Below are 18,810 nucleotides of genomic sequence, written 5' to 3'. Positions count from 1 at the left end.
TTAATATGAAATATCATTTCTTTCCCCAGCTCTCAGTACTTTCTCGAGATCCATTCCTGCTGCAAGCCTCACCTCTCCCTCCCAAAACCACTCAGACACAACATCTTGGTTGCACAACTCTTGGTAATACTGGTTGCTATTCACTGTACTTTTTCTGTCAAAAAACAACCTGGCAAAAATAGCATCATCATCCCATTGTGTCTGCTATTAACCTGAATGACCAAACAATCTCTGCACTACCACTCTTTTCACTGCTCTTTGATCCTTTCCCATTGTTTTATGGTTTTTTATATTCGGTTCAATACTGAAAGGGTTTCCCACTTTTGGGAAAGAAAGTTGCCTTCTGTGTGCATACAGCAACTACATCAGTGAAGACATTACCATAAAAGTGATAAGAAATAATGCTAAGAGCTAGTTCTACTTTAATCCATTTATCCCACTGTGCCTTCCAGTAGTCAGAATGAAGATATGTCCATGGGACCTGGCAAAGAATCAAATTTACATACCACAATAAGACATGAAATAGTTACAACTGCAATTGCTTAAGGATAATTCAGCCTATTATCCCCTTCTGTGTTATGGTGAAGTGTCTGGGCTGTGGGTAAGAGCTGATGCACATTAATAAAAAGTGGATTTTATATGACTAACAGAAGAATGCTTCACTAATTTTGAAGAGTAAAAGGACTTTCAAATTAAAAAAAAAGAAGAAGGCAGTTGTCCAGGGAATTTGGATATTTGTACTGGGACCAAAACAATGCTACTTTTAATAAAGTTGCCATCATTGCAGATCATATAAACAGCCCCTTTTTAGCCCAAAGCACCAGACACACAATGAGCCCAACCTGGCAGTCATTACTTAGGCTTCATGCTCATTAGTTTTTTTATCTAAACCATTCTGAGCTGATCAGATTTTCTCATGTGCTGTTTGGGTAAGGATCTGAGTGCATTTTATCAGGGTATATCCATTAGCTTTGCAAAAGAGTTTAATGTTTCTCTAATAGTCAATATAAACAACACTGCAATACACAGGTTCTCTCTTCTAAAGGAGAGAATATGCCTCTGAAAATGGCTTTTACCAGCTGATTAAAGAAGAAATAAGTCCTACAAAGCACCTTTAAAGTGAGGAATAAAAGAAGTGTAACTCCTAGGTTGCACATTGATGATTTAGAAAGCACTTTCATAATCATGGTCTGTCCTATTTCAAACTTGTTATCCAATCTGGAGCACTCACTTCGGGAATGTCACAGCTATTTAGCAGTGAAGCCCTGCCTGGGTGCAGCTAGAATTTAATGTATGAGTGTCTTTATTGAAACCCATCACTCTACCAAGTGACTGGGCTGGCTAATGACAGTCTGAGGTAGAAGAGCAGAGGTGAAATGAATATGCAGCCCGGATCAGCATTCCAGCTGCAGATAATTTGTCATTTAAGTGTATTTGGGACAGACAGACAGGTGAGACAGAACAGAGACACCTCCACTGACAGTGTCCATTTTGTTCTACTCTGACACCACATATTCCCAAATGAGTCCATCAAGCCTGACCTTTCAACATTCTACAGACTGGGGATTAAGTGAGAAAAAAATGACAGTGGTATTTTCCAACAGGAAAAAAGTTCTTTTCCCTAGATTTGCACTACTGAGAACTGAAAGACCTTTTTGAAAACTGTTCATGAGGATCTGTCTTTATTATCTCTGAATTCAGAGCTATCATCCCCAAAAGTGAATGCTCTCAGCAAACAGGATAAACTAATGATTGAAAGTTCTTCTTAAACTTTTCTACATTCTCTCTTCTATATTTATATATATTTATATTTGCTTGCTGTATTCAGTAATTGCATCCAGGCCACTAACACGTGCTGTTAATTTTTCCACAGCACCTCTAAGAAAATTTTTCTCATCATTAATTTTCTCAATGACCTGCTGGCCAACATCATACATTCCTATTTACTCTACATGTGAACAAATATTCATGGATAACATTTAATTACAAGGTGAAAAACATCAATCACTCATTAAACATCTCTCCATTTCCCATGTGGCACTTGCAGTTGAATACTCAAACTTGTGTTTAAGGCTGAAGAGTGGCAAGATTGAGCACGAATCAGTGAATGCACGACCAAATGCCTGACTAAAAGGAGGAGAGCAACTTCAGCTTCTGCACAGCTGTTGCAACAAAACCAAAGTGCTCTATTGATTTCTGCACATCTCAACAGGATTTAAGTCATCTCAGTATCTTATATGGGTATTTCCTTCCAACTGACCAGTGGAAGTTCTTACTGATTTTATGCCATAAATGAGCATTTAGGTCAATCAAAACAAGTACACAGTGTATGTTCAACTTAGCCCATAATTGCATTTTTTTTCTCCAGTATCTTTGTGTGTATCTGTCGATGTACTAATACATACATATTGTAAGTCAAAATTCATACTAAAATACTTCTTTAGTTGTTCTACTGAAAAATCTTAACTCTTCCTAGAACGTTACAATTCCCACAGCAGGAAGCAAATACAAATGTTTGTGTTTCCTGCTGAGAAGCAGCAAAATGCAGTTCTGCAAGGCTTCAAATAAAGATGATATGTAGCTACCTCAAGTTTCTTTTTACAGACATATAAATCAGAAGGGACTTACCTGATGTTATGTAGATTCACAAGAGTGAGAGGCAAATGAGACTCAGTGAATTAAATTATTGAAGAAGTTTATCAAAACCAGGCTGAAATTGTCATGGGACCAGAAGGTAACACTGGGATGGTTTCACTGTGATAATACTGTTGAGCAACACACCACAGACCTCCAGAGAGATATTTTCATATGAAAACAGTGTTATTGGACCACTATTTAAAAAAAAAAAAGACTTTTCATTTATTGCAGAACAAATGCTGCTAATAAAAATACTAGAACCAGATATTCCCAAAAGCAGTCACTGACAGTTTCATTCAGCCAATGAAACAAGGTGCTATTTCAGATTTTTTTTTCCTCCTAGGGAAGTGGAATGAAAGAGCTGGTTACAAAATAAATTTGAAGCATGTGATTATATGACAACTGCAAATTAAAGTATTCACAACATTCACAGAACCCTTAGAAAAGACAGTCTGGCATTTTCAGCTCTTGGCTTCAAAAGGGCAACTTGTGCAGAGTGAGGGACCCAGCCGGGAATCACTGCTCACAAGGCTGGAAGATCTGCCAGGGGAAGGAGACTGGAGGTTTTCAGTCAGAGAAGTTGGGACTTGCAGGGATCTACATCTCAGTCAGAACCAAAACCTCACAGGCAGCATGCCCAGAGCTCTCTTGCTGAGGAGATCAGAACAAGTCCTGCAGGGATGAGGGAGAGGAGGTGAAGAAAGCACCAAAGGGAAGCCCATCCTCAGGGTTTGGAAATGGCAGAGGAGGAGAGCAGGGGAGGCAGCGAGGGGCAGCTGCCACAGCCTGGACAAGGGAGCTGCTCTGAAGTTATTAAAAGAAGTGATGAAAAGTGACAAATGCTACATGAAGAGATAATCTGCTCACGAGCAGAGCTGCTACACTGGAGTGCAGACCAAAGGCAGCAGGTAACTCCCAAATTACATGAATACATGCTTCAATTCTCATTGATGTCAATGACTATAATCAAACAGAAAGTATCAACGTTGAGATGAACACAAAGCTCAAGGGGAAAAAAAAAAGTCCAGAAATTAAGTAATTTCCATTCAAACTAGTGAATGAACTGGCATACAAAATTTCAGGTGGGGTAGCAAGTTTAATAAATCTAACAAGACACAAAGACTATCATACAATCAGAAATAATAAATGTCACATCTATATTTAATAAGGAAAAGAAGTTATCAGAGCAACTAAAAGCCCTTTCTTCTATGCTTAGCAGCAGCAAAGCATTAGAACAATTATTAAGGAAAGAATAATCCAAGCCAGTGAAGTTAAAAGAATTTGGGGGGGAATACCACATAGATTTAATACAGGTAAGGCACACTGATCTGACATCTTTCTCAGAGAAAAAAACCTCTCAATTTCCAGAGAAAGGAAATTAAATTGATCTTGGCAGTCTGATTTTTGGGAAAGCTTTAATGTTGTGTCACCTGGGAAGTTTTTAGTTAAATTGAAGAAGATGGGGGATTAGTACAGAAATTTTAAATTGGCCTGAAATGGCTAGAGGTAGGACAGCAACAGCAGCATGAAATGGGGAACGTCAGGCTGGAGGGAAGTTATTAGCATCACTGCTGAGGGAATGCTCTGACAGCCAGCCTTGGATAATATTTCACCAATTATACTGGCACACAAATAGCTATGGCCCTGTTAAAATTTTACTGAAGAGAGAAGCTAAATGACATTTTTATACAAGAGGAGTGGGACAGCGTGGAGCAAGATCCACATGGAGCTGGACAGAGTGTGGGAGAGAGGCTGCAGGTCAGGAGAACAAAGCACGGATCACATATGTGGAGACTAAAAACATCCCAAAAATCAGTCTTGGGACATTATAGGGGGGAATCACAAGATGAAACATTGTGTGATGTGGTTGTGAAATAAACCAGACAAAAAATTGAGGAAGATTTTAGCTTAGAATTTCCCTAGAAGGTGGGATGCAATTACCAGTGTTTTACAAAGCCCTGCTAAGACCCTCTCTGGTGTGGAGTGTACAAACCTGGACACTTAATCCCCCAAATTTAAACACAAAGAAATGCAGAAGAAAAACAACACAACAATTTTGAGAATGAAGCTCACATTTTGCAAGGAGTGGCTAAAAGGTTTCAATATGTCCAGAGGCAGGAAGCTGCAAGGGATCCCTCTCTTATCATTAGAGAATAGAGATGGTTTTTTCCTATAAAGAAAACACCGGACAGCAGAGCTTTTAGCACTAATGGAAACTTCAGCAAAGATGAGACAGAAGAAAATACCCATCCACTCAGCCTGGGAATGATTTTCAACAGGAGAAGATGGGCCAGGCTTTCAGGAGTAATGCAGATCATCTGCCCAATGCCAAAGCAAAACTTAATAATGTTTTCAACTGGGAAATGCAGTTGTCTGCAGCTTCTGTGACTATGGCAAGTCCTGTGTCCTGTGAAAACACCACGAGTGTTTCATGTGTGACCCTGGAACAGGCAGTGGGACACCCCTCCTCTCCCTCAGCTGATCACACATTAATTTTCCTGCAAACCTTCAATTACACAAGTGAACCAATAGACAATTATCCTAATGAAACCTCGAATTAAAGGCAAATTAAATTCAAGACCACTGAGAAAGTGATCTTTGATTGCAAGTAGGTAATGAATTGGGTTTTGTCTTTAGCAGCTCTTAATAGGTTTTCTGGGGTACCAAAGAAAAGATAAATTAGCTTAAGCAATGACTCATGTAAAGCTACTAAGATAAACACTCATCTTTAACAGTTTGTTACAAAATATAATTTAAAAAACCCACATTGAACCAACATATTTGCTCTTAGTAACTGTCTTTAGATGAAAAATGCTTATTTTTTTTCCAATCCAAGCTGTTTGCAACAGCTTCAATTTTGGAACCAAGCAAGGCTGTGTGGAATTATCACAAAAGTGGCCCATTTTGGTTTCCAAGCAAGCCATTAGGACATCTAATAAATTGAATTTAATGGAAATAGGAAAAGGCCTATTATTTAAGGGAAGAATTTACCTCCCTATTATTTAAGAGAAGAATTTACCTCCCAGCAAATTAGGAAGGATGTGTTAAATTCCATTATTTAGTTACCCTTATACACATCAAACATAATAACAAGACCAGCAGCAGTTTCATATAGTAAAACTGAAAAGTGGGAGTCTTCCCTAAACAAAATCTATTTCTACACTGCAAGTAACACAATAGAAGTAAAAACAACTGAAAAGAAACAAGTCTTTTTCCCCCAAAGCACAATGGAGGGAAAGAACTCTAACAGCAGGAATTTAAACTAAGGAAACAGAAAGCACAGACCTCTGACAATACTTTTATTTTACTTTAAATATAATTACATTATCTCGGGTTTTTCTGGCCTCACCTGGCTCTGCTGTAATCAATTTTTGGGAAGAATACTCCTTTCCCTTGGATGTTTGCAATACAATCCTGAGAGCATCTCATATTCGTGTGACTCTGAGACATGCTCCAAACATTTGGTTTTTTCCCATTTGCAACACATGAACCCTTTTTTTAAAAAAACAAATGTTCCTCATTTCACCATTTAAATGATACTCCAACAGTGTTCCAAATACTACTGGACACATTTCAGGGAACCATGTGGAGACTGATTGTTTCTTTCATTATTAACTCCATTGATAAACATTAGCTCATGCCAAAAAAATTACCTTTTGGTTGTTTAAATCAAATGTCATCTGTTGCCCATTCTGCAGATTGGATCACAATCCAGCAAAGACATGGAAATTCCTGGTACATGAAATGATTGACTATTCTATAGGGAGGCCACATTTTAGGGCTTTACATCTAACTTGGATCCAAGGTCTCACCTTCACTGAATAGACCAGAAAAAGGGAAATATTGTTTAAATTAATACTGCTTTATAAAAAAATGCCGAGCCAATTCCAGGTGTCTTAAAAGTTAATTGAAATTTGCCTTTATTTAATTAAAGGATGAGAGTTGGGCCGGACACATTTGGTTGGAACAGCACAGTAGTTAAAAAAACACCGGGTGGAAAACAGGACATAAAGCTGGTGTTTGCATCTGCTGCCACACCAAATGCCAGGGATTTCTGGGAATGTTCCAGGAGTGAGGAGCTGCCACAAAGGGCCAGCACACCCAGCAGGCACATGGAGCAGCTGGAGCACACGTCCCACCACCCACCAAGAGCTGATCACTGGTTTGGGCACACATGGGGAGTACAAACGGAGGTGGAAAATGAGCCATGCAGAGCCTGGATCCACACTCAAAGTCCTCACAGTTGGTTTTCAAACACAGCCTTTTGGTACAGGATGCTGTGGGAAGAATTGCTCCCTGATGCTGCTCTGAAGGGAGAGGGAAGTAACTCCCTTAACATCATTAAAAGAAAAGTGTCTCATCCTCAGTTTTAAACCAAATCCTGTCAGGCAGTGATTATTCTTGAGATTTAATCACAAATTAATTTTCATTCAGGTGCATAGAATCAGCATCACTAGACTAAGAGAAATTCCTAGAATAAATGTTTTACTCCAAAACAAATAAATATTTTAGTGTTATCAGAAGGACTTCAGAAATCATCTCTTCCCTTCATTTGCCAAGCTCCCAGATACCCTGATATGCTACATTATTATGACAGGGTGAAAACACAGAAGTAAGGTTAAAAAGATATTTATTCTAACCCTAGCTGGGAATAATTTCTGAGGTTAGCATGCAGATATGACCCAAATACAACTTGTACTTTGAATTTTCTGTGTGATAAGTAACTAGGCTGAAATGCTGCTGTTTGCATACAACTCCTGTGAGGATTCTTATTATGCAAAAGCCAAGACGTGAGAACGCTGATGAAAATCTGCGAGTCATTTATCAAACACTGACCTGAAATGAATATTAAGAAAAACCTCTTTTATATGCAAATGTTTAATCCAACTGAGTTTAATCATGACTTTCCTTTCTCAGTCCCAATGAGTTGTGCATGTTCTGTGCACTGTAAGATACAATCTTACACATCTCACTCTCAAAAAAGCCTGTTGTTTTGTCAATGGTTGCTCTGGGAACATGCAGAATAGAAAATTAATCTTTTTTCACTGTTTTACTCACCTGTGAGACTCTCCATAAAGCCTGCTTTGTCTGCCCACCTGCTGATCACTGGAGTAGTATCTCCTTTGAAAGGACCAAGTACTCCTATTTTCTCAACAAGACAAACTCAAAGCATAATTGATTTCTCCAATGGATTTTCTAGTGAATATCTGTTACTACTCCAGTTGCTAAAGTACTCACTGGTTTGTGTTCCAACAATCACAGATCTGTTTATTTATTGCCCAACTTCACAACCAAGCTACAAACTGGGGAAAAGCAACATGAAAAAAACATTGGTGCCCCCAGAATCTGAAATGCTGGCTGCAAAGCGGCAGAAAGAAAAACTTATGTTCCACATGGCCACTTGAGAGTACACAGAATTGAAATTAAAGAAAAAGACTGGCTTTATTTTAAGAAATGTTGAAAAGCTGCACATCGATAAAGACCCATATGATGGACGCAGTGACCACTAAGCATTCCCAATAAAATCAAAACCAGGTGAGGGAATGTCCAGTCCTGAGGATTGTCCAAGCATTGCAGCTGCAGGACCTGGAAGCATGGACTGAGCAGCAAAGATCTTCTAATATTGAAGGAAAAACATGAGTTCCATGTATTAAATAGAACACTGCATAACAGCATCAACAAACAGACACCAATTCTCTTCACCACTTAAATAGATATACAATAAGACACTACAAAAGTAGCATATGACTAGATCTTCATTCCTTTTCAAAGTCTTGCTTAGAAGAGGCTGCTAAACCTTTTCCATCTTATTCTTTTTGCTCAGACAAGAATGAAATATCTTTATGCCTGGCAGTTAATTAGAAAGTTATGAACCTCATAATATCACTTAGAGAAGGAAAAATTCTCACTTTTGCTTAGTGGAGTAATAATTTAAAATTCAAAGTAATAATTTAAATCTAACTTATAAGAGCATAAAGGACATTTAAACTTAACAGATATTGGAATTTGAATGGAGACTGGCCAGCAAAACTGACAGATATTATTTGGTTTGGCATTTCAAATGGCCAAAGTTCATTCTAACTTATATTTGTCCAGTTCTCAAAGTGCTAAAGAATAGTCTGGATAAAAATTCTCCTGACTACCCAAAAGATGCCTACAGTTTTTATCTAATGTGATATACAACATTTTCTACCTGATTTTATAGAAAACCACTTTAATGGTTTTTATTAATGATTCTAAAATACTATTTCAAAGAAAAGGGTTTAAAACAAAACAAATTGAGGAACAAATTTTTTTGTTTAAGAAACAATGAAGCCTGTTCAGTGACGCCACTGTAATTACACATGAAGGTATGTAGGAAAAAACTTAAAAGTGAGGTTAAGAGCAGTGGAGAGTTTGGTTACATCTCACAAGGAGGAGAGGGGGCTCCTGCTCTCTAACAGCACTCACAGCTGGGACTCAGGGAAGGCTCTTCCCATCCATCCCACCAGAAGTCACACAGATCACAAACAAAACCAGAGCCAAGCTGAGCTAACCAACAGAGGGCAGCTGCCTCACAGCTAAAGGGAGCCCTCATTCCTGCCAAAACCCATGCCATAGTGAAATCCAAACTGACCTCAAAACCTTCTAACTGAAAACTATGATGCCAGGATTTCTTTGCTAGAGAAACTAGCGTGTCTTTTCAAATAATAATGATATTTGAGACAGAGGGAGACAAGCCTACTGAAGTTTAAAGCAGATGAGTGCTCTCTCTCAAGCCAGCCACCCCTGCCATCACTACAAAAATTGAATTTTGCATAGTATTTTTATTCTTCAATAGAAATTCATATAGAGAGAAAAAAAGAGTCTGTTTTTAAATTGTATACTGGTTATAACTTTAATTACGGAAAAAGCACAGCAGCAATCTATTAACAAAAAAAAAAAAAAATCCTCCAACAACCAAACTAAAATAAAACACTAAAACTTCTGTTTTGACAACAACATGTGGTCCAGCACTAGAACCAAATTAATCCTCCATTAAAATCTACATAACCATTTTAAGCCTGCTTTTTAAATTATTAATGTGTAGCTAACATCTGTTCATTGTGAAATCACACATGAGTTGCATCCCTTTTAAAATTAATCTGTAACTCTAAAAAACACGTAGACTACATTTGCCATCAAACTGTAATTGATGCTGGAGAAACTTTATTAAGTGCACTAATATTTAATTATCTTTGGCTCTGAGTTTGAGCTCCAAAGTCAATCTGGCACCACTATGGGCAACACCTATTAATGAATCCAAGAGCTCACAAAATGCTCCCTTCATAAAAGGATGCAAGTTTCCTGGTTGTTACAATATGGGAAACAGCTGACTCAAAAATAATATAAATTATAGACAGATTAAAAACCTTCATAACTTTTAATTAAGCAATAAATCACAACAAACTGCACAGGACTGCTGATTTATGCAATCCTCTAGTGAGAAGCAGTAAATAAAATTAGAATGGACAGAATATACATCTTATTGGAGAAGAAGAATCTATCCTTTGGTATTTCATTCATACATAAAAATCTGCTCACCTTTGGTTTTTCTAGTGGTGGCTATAGCCTGCAACACACTTATTTATAATTCAAAAATGTGTCATGATTTATAGACAATGAGGAAGAATTAGCTGAATTTGTGCAAACTCATAGTTACAACTCTCTTCCTGGTAGCTCTGCTAAAACAAGGAGTTCAGGAGGCAGGAAGAGCCCCAGACTGATGTACAGGGGAGATGTCTCAAATTTTTCCTCCCCAAACCCACCTGAATGTGACTAAAGTGTATTTCGACTTTGGTTAAAGAGCCCTTGCAAACAGGAGCCCTGACATGGGAGCTGTATTTGACAACCACTCAGAGAGCTGTAATTGGGCCTTGAAATCTGAAATCTCTGAGTGGTTTATATTCCAGCCAGCAATCTGGCAATGCTGATGATCTTGATGCTGTCACTTAAAGAAGATGCAAAATTCATGTATTCAGCTTGCGGTTCAAGTGCTCACATTTAGCTGACGGCAAAACCGGCACAATCCTTCCAGGCATGTGGGGGGACATCAAGAGGAGGACAGAAGGTCATCTGCACTTTTATTCTGCTGTCTTGGAGGAAGAAACCAATTAAACAACATAAAAAGAAAATGAAGTCCATTTCTGAATCTATCAATCAGCTACAGAGCATAAAACAAAGCAAACCCAACAAACCATTTGGTTATAATTTCTGAGCAATGGCCACAAGAAATGTCTGCAGCAGAAAAAATATTAACACTTGTTAAGTATTAATCAATGAGAACTGCTCTAGACAGAGCAACAGAGACAGAACAATATTAAATACTTTAAAAGAGGCAAGACCAAGGTTATTTTAATGACCATCATGCAAGAGGCTCCTGAGAGTTCCTGGCTGCTCAGGAGCTCTGACAGATGAATTCACACAGCATACATCTTCATGTCCCTTCTCCCTCTCTGAGCAGTAACTTCATTTCCAATTATTCTTTCTTATTCATAAAGGAGAGTCAGAAAAATAGAAATTTTCTGCTCTGAATGCTCGGGATATATTCACAGCATGCAGGTGAGTCAGACCATGTTTAACAAACTCCTGATCCTCCCAGGAATAAAGCCATCCACTGGAACGGGGTCAGCTTTAAACTGGGGACACACCGAATCTGCCAGAAATTTATGAGAAAATTCAGGCCATCTGAAGACATTGCTGCCCACTAACAAAATGAAAGAAGTGACCAAAATCTTCATTAACAACCAACAGCCTCACACTGGTTTCTGATGGTAATAGATGCTAAATCAGGCCAACACCAGCACCTCATTTACCAACTCAGCCCCACCTCTGCTCCTGCTGGATGCTCTGCTCCGTGATTCAGATTTACACAGCAGCTCCCTGCACTGGACAGATCCAGGCTGCCTCCTGCTCAACACACTCCTGTCCAACATCTTGTTGCATTCACACTTGAAAAAGTTTTGAAGTTTTTATGTGGCATGTTCTTAGAACTATAAACTGCTGTAATGAATTTCATGACTTGGCGTAGAATCTATCACAAAAGAAATTTCCACATTTGTGTCTTGTGCTGTAGCAAACAATTTTTTGCAATCAACGAGATCATATTTTGGGAATTAATTTTTGAAAGAGTTATGAAAGAGAGCAAATAAAAGGAAAACATGTCAGAATCTTCATTTAACTTGCCAAAAGTGTAATTTACTCTCTCTGAAGTAATTGACTCTCTCAGAAGACTAAATCATGTGTGATAAAATGCAAGCTGACAAATAACTGTTTCTCACATCTTTTACCATATGAAAAGGTGAAGATGTACCAACATTTTTTATTCTGAATGTTCTTGTGTTTGTTCTAATTAGAACAGAAGCTATGTCCTCACTTTCACTGTTATGCAGCATCTCCCCTTCCTTAACGATTGCAAACCTAAAACTGAGAACAAATTGCAAAACTTTGTAGAAAAGAAATAAAAAAGCTTCCTAAAATGAGGAAGGAGAAAAAAAAAAAACAAACCAAGATTAAAACTGCTGCCATGGAATAACCAAGGCATCAATCCTTCTTGTTCTCCTGCTCCTAAGACAAAGACAAGCAAGAGTAAGTTCAGTCTCAGTGTTAGATGCTGTCACGCTGATTTATGGCACACGCTGTTTGCAGGTCCTCCAACATGACATATTGTCCACAAGAGATTCAGCACAAACCACACTCCTTTCCTTAAAATAAAAAAAAAAAAAAGTATTGCCTAAACCAATTGAACTTCAGTTCCTTAGGAGAAATGCTAATACTTTCTTCACTGGGCCACCCAGCTTTCTGTGGCTGATTTCCAATTTAATTCCATCTCCTCTGCAAGAAACCAACAGGACAGAGCACTTTAGGTATAATTCCTGTCTTTTCCTGTACTTTGCAAAAAGCTATCACATTGAACAATAAATATTCCTTTCCACAACAAATGTAGGAACTCTATTTGAATCAGAAATAATGATGTTCCATTCCTATTTCCAGAGATTCAAATACATAAATTTCATTTAAACCAAACGTTCATATCTATCTCATTAAAAACTTGGTAGGGGCTGTAGTAGGCAGAAAAAATGTAGCTTAATTAATTAGCACAAGGCTTTTAATTTTTTGTATTTGAAAGTAATGCCAGGAAGGAGATTGACATTGTAACATATTTAACTTCACAAAGTGCAAATGTTCTCTCACAATTACAGAAAGCAGCATTACACCATACATCAAGTTGCTTTTTTATTAAAGGGAAGTTTAAAGAAGCTATCTAGGAAAAAAATAGCCAAGGGAAAAATACTTTTGAGGGAGTTGTTAAACAGCTCAATTTCTGAAGCTAAAGCTTTTTATGAGTGGCAATTGTGAAAATATGTTTATATGACTCTTTACTCAACAGAAAACCTGCAGGAGGAATGAAAATCAGGTGTGGATAGCTATTGAAGGTGAATATAAAATTAATACATGCTGAGAATTAGAGTAGACACTACAGGGTTATTCTCCTGGAGGAGAACATGGGACTGGTCTGATTTCCCAAGGAAGTGAAGCAACACCTACCCACATGGAAACTCACTTCAGGAGGTGAGATACTGCTCAGGCTGCTCAGATTTGGCTCCTACTTCTGCTCATTTAACGAACTAAACTGCAGTTTAGTACCAAAACTTCCAGTCACAGCAAGAAAAGTGTAAAGGAAAACAGGAGGTTCTTGCTATTTTTTGACACTGAAAACTCTCCCACATTAGTGCAGCAGGCAAAAAAACATGTCATTTTTATGATACTGTAAAATTGCACTAGAATCAAAGGACAGATATGTTTTATGCTGTAATTCCTTCCTTTAAGGCAGAATGGGAGGAAATCAGATCTTCTGAAGGTAAAACAGAGATTAAGAATAAGACCTTTTTTTCCTCAGAAGTTTAGTTGCACTTAAAGCAAATGAGTGCTGATAGAGCCAGATAAAAATGCAAGATAGATGATTTCCCACATGGCACAGGAAGGGATCTGACATAGCTGATGGACTGATACAGGCTCAGGAATGAACTACTGGCACCTGAAATCCATGAAAGGAAGAGACTCTGAGTGCCTCAAAAAGTTAAGTGACTTTTCTGAAAATTAGAAATCCGTATTATAAAAGAAGTGACTTGAGCAGGAGCTATTTATAGTTAGTACATTAATAATGATATTCTTGAAGGCCAATTCCTAATACTGGAAGGAGAAGGTTATACATGCAACTCACCAGCCAGGGAGTAGATGGGAGCTAATTCAGTGACAGCAATGAAAGATGCTCAGTTCAAACTTAGCTTTTAATACAAGAGTCTAAAAGTTTTGAAAATGCTGAAAATAACTGTTTTCTCAGAAGTGTAAGTGGACCTAAAGCAGCTACTTTGTATGAAAAAATTCCAGAAATTCATACATCTTTACACCTGAGAGGTCAGGTCTGTAAGCTTACCACCACCCTCCTTTTCTCTTTCCTTGAACTCCTCTATGCAATTTCAGGAGCAGTACTTGCAATTCTAATGTGTAAAGTGTCTGTATTTCTCATATTCTACAGTGAACACCAGAAAATGTCATTAAGAATAAAATATTCATTTTAATGAAAGCAGTAAGTTTACATTCTAAATACACTACATTTTTCTCCTGCTATGCCTGCCATTACAAATACTCCCAATCCTTTAAAAACGTTTGCTTAAATATATACAGCATAAATAGAGGGGATAAACTACTTGCTATGATATTTGTCCTTTAGCAGTATTGGCTAAGGGAGAGAGGGGGAGGAAGGAGAAGGAGGGAAAACCTTGACAAGAATATGTATAAGGGCAATCAATAAAAAAATAATCCTTGGAATTCATGAGTCTTGAAAATAAGATGCATTTTCTCACAGTAATCCTAAAAACCTATAAAAGAATATTCAAGCAATAAACCCCCCTTAACTCATATTTAACCTTTCATCATGTAGAACTACATATTAAATAGCAACTGCATGCTGTGTAAGTGCATTCAGAGAAGAGCAGGGATGGAAAAATGTAAATGCTACACCTCTTTTAACATGCACAGCACAGCCAAGAACATCTGCCAGCTGACCCCCTAATCCAATCGGCTGTTCAGAAGCAATCACATCCTCAGATAAGAGCTGCACAGCCCCTACATGCAAAGCCCATTTTCTTTAAGAGATGGAGAAAAATGTAGTTAGCCAGCTCTTCAACCATTTGCAAACAGAGGTAAAAGGTAAAAGTAATTCTGCATATTACACGGAGCTGTGTTAAAATACTGTCATCTCTTCCCCCAAATACTGTAATTTATCCTTTTATTTCACAGGGCAGAAACACAGACAGAGTTTAAGGCTAAAGGGACCACATCAAATCAAGTGATTTTATCAGAATACCATGAGCATTCAGCCCATGCAAATGTTTGGCACCTCTATTAGAAAATAGCTTGGAATAAAATCTTGAGGGGTTCAACCTCGTCCATTGCCTACAATGAGAACAATAAATACAAAAAAGCTGAATTAATTCTCCTAACTCTGAGTTTACGTCTCACATCTCTTGCAAAAAGAGTGGGCTGCTTGAGAGGCTCTACAGGCAGATGAACAAAAGGATGGCTTCAAAATACTCCAGAAGACTCAAACTCTCTGTGGAATAAAGAGCACAGCCTCCACAGAGTATCATGCAGTAGTGGAACATGCCATTATTTCTGTATAAAATCAAATTTCTCCTAAAATATTCTATCCTTAATACACAAGCAAGCTGCAGTACCATGACTGGACAGACTCTTGGGGGACAGTCTTTTACAACACAGCTTATGTGACTCAAATAACTACTTATATTCACAAAATACATTTCTTTGATCATGCAAATTGTCCCACTGTCCAAAGCAGTAGCTTTACTGGATATCTGTACTGGCAGAGTTCCAGACATGGTGGGAAATGGTAAGAAAGAATTGCTAGAATAGTATTTCAAGTAACACTGCAGTTAGATTCATGTCCAATATCTGAAAAGCACTGAAGAAAAGGATATACAGGGGTTTGCCAAAAAGCCTAGACAGCACCCTGCACAAAAAGAGGTGAAAATATTATCTGGCTTAAGAAAAAGACACAAAACGACTGAGGGATTTAATTATAAGACAGTGGAAAAATGGAGAATTCTCCAAAGTAATTGATTAAGCAATAACAAGACCAAACTTTAGAAGCAATAATCAAAAGCAAAATAATTAAAGATACTGGAGAAAATAAAATGGAAATCATAAGTGAAATCTACTAGCACCTGGAGGAATTCATTATTTGTTCTAAGTTATGTAAAATCTTATCAAATGCATAAAACACCACACAGTAGCTACTGGAAAGTAAAACTCAGCACAATGGTGCTGTACTGCTTTACTGCTGTATAATTTATATATATATATAGACATAGTTTATATGGTTTTCCCCTATCTGATACCAAACAAAAGCCAGCATTTACTGCAGTTATTTAATCCAGATTATATAAAATAATTAGGATGTCACATTTTTATATATAATGAATCTGTAGAGCTTGGCTCTAGGATTTAAAAGCTGCCCAGAGCAGAGGGAACAGCAGCAGACAATCTGCCTGAGAGTGGATTAATGGTATGTGTCCAGCTTAGCTCAGCAGCAGAGCCATCAGCTCATTTACTTCACCATCTGGGTAGGCAACTTGTGCATCCTGCAACGTGCCCAGGGACCTCAGTGTGTTAAATCTGGGCTGGAAGTCCAAGCCCAGGGGATGCAGAGCAAAACTCCTTCTGAAGCTCACAAAGTATTGAGGAGCATTCAGGAAGGCAATGAACAGAATCACAGGCAAAACATGTGCATTTGTGTGCATATATACACTTTTCTCATTAGCACAATCATTTCTTCTTACCCTAAAAGTTCTGAAATATATAGACTTGCACTCAAGCCTTTAAATCTGAATTGCAAGAAGATAAACCATTTGTGTGCCAAATCGGTTAGAAATAGCTTCTGTTTTATCAACTCACAAGGAAAGAAACAAAAACTTCAAAAAGCAACTAACCTTGAAAAGAATGCCTTGATAAACAAGAAGCCACAAACCTAAACAAACAAATCTGAACACATATTCTACATTATTTGTACTACAGCCTGCAACAGAAAGCCTCTAATGAATTCAGTGGGTTTTAGATCATGACATGTGCTCCTGGTAAACAGGCAAAAAGCACCGACCACGTTTATATTAATACCAGCCGTGGCACTTTGCAAGCACTGTGCACCAATAAACTGTACAAAGACATAACTTCCAACTTTGAACAATTTCTTTCCTTTAATATCCTCTGAAAGGCTTTTGAAACTGGCAACTCTAATGTGTGTGGGAATAAGCAACACATGATGGCAATAAGTTTGCTATTAATGGAAGGAGTCTGCTGTGTCTGTGGGTAACAAACCCCAGTATCTTTTCATTACAAAGGAGCTTATTGTTACCTTATCACTTACTGTGGGATTTCACTTTGCCTCTCTGGTGATCTGTCTGATCTATTAAGAAGAGCACTGAGCTATGGACAACATACACTTTATAGCAGTTTTATATTTCTGTAGTCCCTGCTGCTTCTGTTAGCCTACTTCCAATGAATTTCAAAATAGAAATAGAAATAAGGAAAAAGAAGAAGGAAAAAAAAAATCCAGGGAGTATTTACCAAGTTTCTCACAGGAAAATAAAATTAACTGTTAGGAAAATGAGGCAAGTTCATACTCAGGAGCTGGAAGTGGTGCTGCATTCCAGGACATGACTGCTGCAGCAATAGTTGTGCAGAAAAACAACTGAATCCACCACCTCTAGCACCTCCCAAATAAATCTTTGTATGATACCACTGAAGTACTTCTATATATATATATATATATATATTCAAATTCTTCATAACATATATATGGAGTTCCTTCAGCATGACTGTTTCTGTCCTATTAATTAATTTTCATGGCTGAATCTGAAACATAGGGCAGACAAAACTAAACAGTACTTCATCAGTGTTAATTAGTGCTAGAGAATTAATCAGCAAACGTAGGAAATCACTATGCACTTTTCAGAAATGCATACAGCATTAAGTAGCATTTAAATAGATGCTGATCTTCCTTTAAGAGTAGTAATTTAAAGATTATTTTCCTCTGATGGGATACTTCAATATTGAATATACAGAGATTAATGTTCAAGGGAACCTGTGCTGTGTTGAAGGGAAATGTTGCTAAAAATAGCAATTTTTATTTAACAAACGTTTCTACAGCAACCAGAGTCTCAGAAAGAATGAAAAAGTTTTGAAAATATCCATGACATCTGAGTTCTCTGATGTCTACACACTGTCCAGGTGGGATTATTACTCCAGGGCTTCCTGTGTTCTGGGAGATAACAATTTCTTCATATAAAAAATATGGTGCTTCAGGTCAAATTCCGCTGATATGTGAGCATTTCTCCCTCAGTCCTCAAGAAGGTCAAGGATTGCCTACAAAAGGTGACCCAAGGTGTGGTGCCAGAGATAACTCCTATCTTTACCTTCTTCACCAGCACAGGAACTCTGGATCCTGACTCAGAACACAGCACAGAGAGCTCTGTTGGCTATCAGAACGTGGCTCACCTGATTCTTGAGGTCCAGCTTGGGGCAGGGACGACCTCCATTGTAGGGCTTCTCCTTGAGCCACTTGGATCGGACTCTCACCCCCGGTCCACAGGAGGAGCTGCAAGGAGACCAACTGGACCAATCGCTTAATCTGCAATCAAACGGGCACGGGACCGTGCAAGGCTCTTCAATGTAACCTAAACCAAAGATTTAAGACAGGTTTTAATCACTGCAACTGACCAACTCCCATCCTCTGATGCGACCTGTGCAACCAACACAAAACAAGAACTTCTTAAGGAGAAGGCATTTGGCAGACTGACACCACCATCCAACGCGAGGTTATGGTGTTATTTGTGAAGAACAGCAGTGACTAAAATTAATTTCTACTTGGTTTAGTCCAAAGAAGGCAGTGATAAAAAGGAATTATGTAAAGGACACATGCTGGCAAAAGTACCTGTTGTGAAGCTGGTGGTCACCAATATGTGGTAATTACCTTCCTTATTAGACTGTGGCCATCCATGACAAATTCTGGAGAATTAAGTGTACAGCTCTGTTGTGTACTCCTTCTCCATTACACTGGCCATCTCCAGAGCTGGC

General features: G+C 38.1%; 1 protein-coding gene across 4 annotated transcripts in view; it reads right to left on the bottom strand.

Annotated features, from left to right (window-relative positions):
- Window positions 1–18,810, bottom strand: part of THSD7B (thrombospondin type 1 domain containing 7B) — a 299,320-nt gene that overhangs the window by 57,901 nt on the left and 222,609 nt on the right. For all 4 annotated transcript variants that reach the window (XM_071435444.1, XM_071435447.1, XM_071435445.1 and 1 more), the window contains exon 16: window positions 18,232–18,410. In XM_071435444.1, coding sequence (XP_071291545.1) covers window positions 18,232–18,410 — 179 coding nt within the window. The remainder of the gene's footprint in view (window positions 1–18,231; window positions 18,411–18,810) is intronic.

Source organism: Agelaius tricolor, unplaced genomic scaffold, assembly GCF_023055355.1.
Source record: "Agelaius tricolor isolate 1412-34295 unplaced genomic scaffold, bAgeTri1.0.p SCAF_10, whole genome shotgun sequence".
Classification (NCBI taxonomy): Eukaryota; Metazoa; Chordata; class Aves; order Passeriformes; family Icteridae; genus Agelaius; species Agelaius tricolor.
Note: the sequence above shows the minus strand (reverse complement) of the source record. Positions and strands in the feature narration are given on the sequence as shown.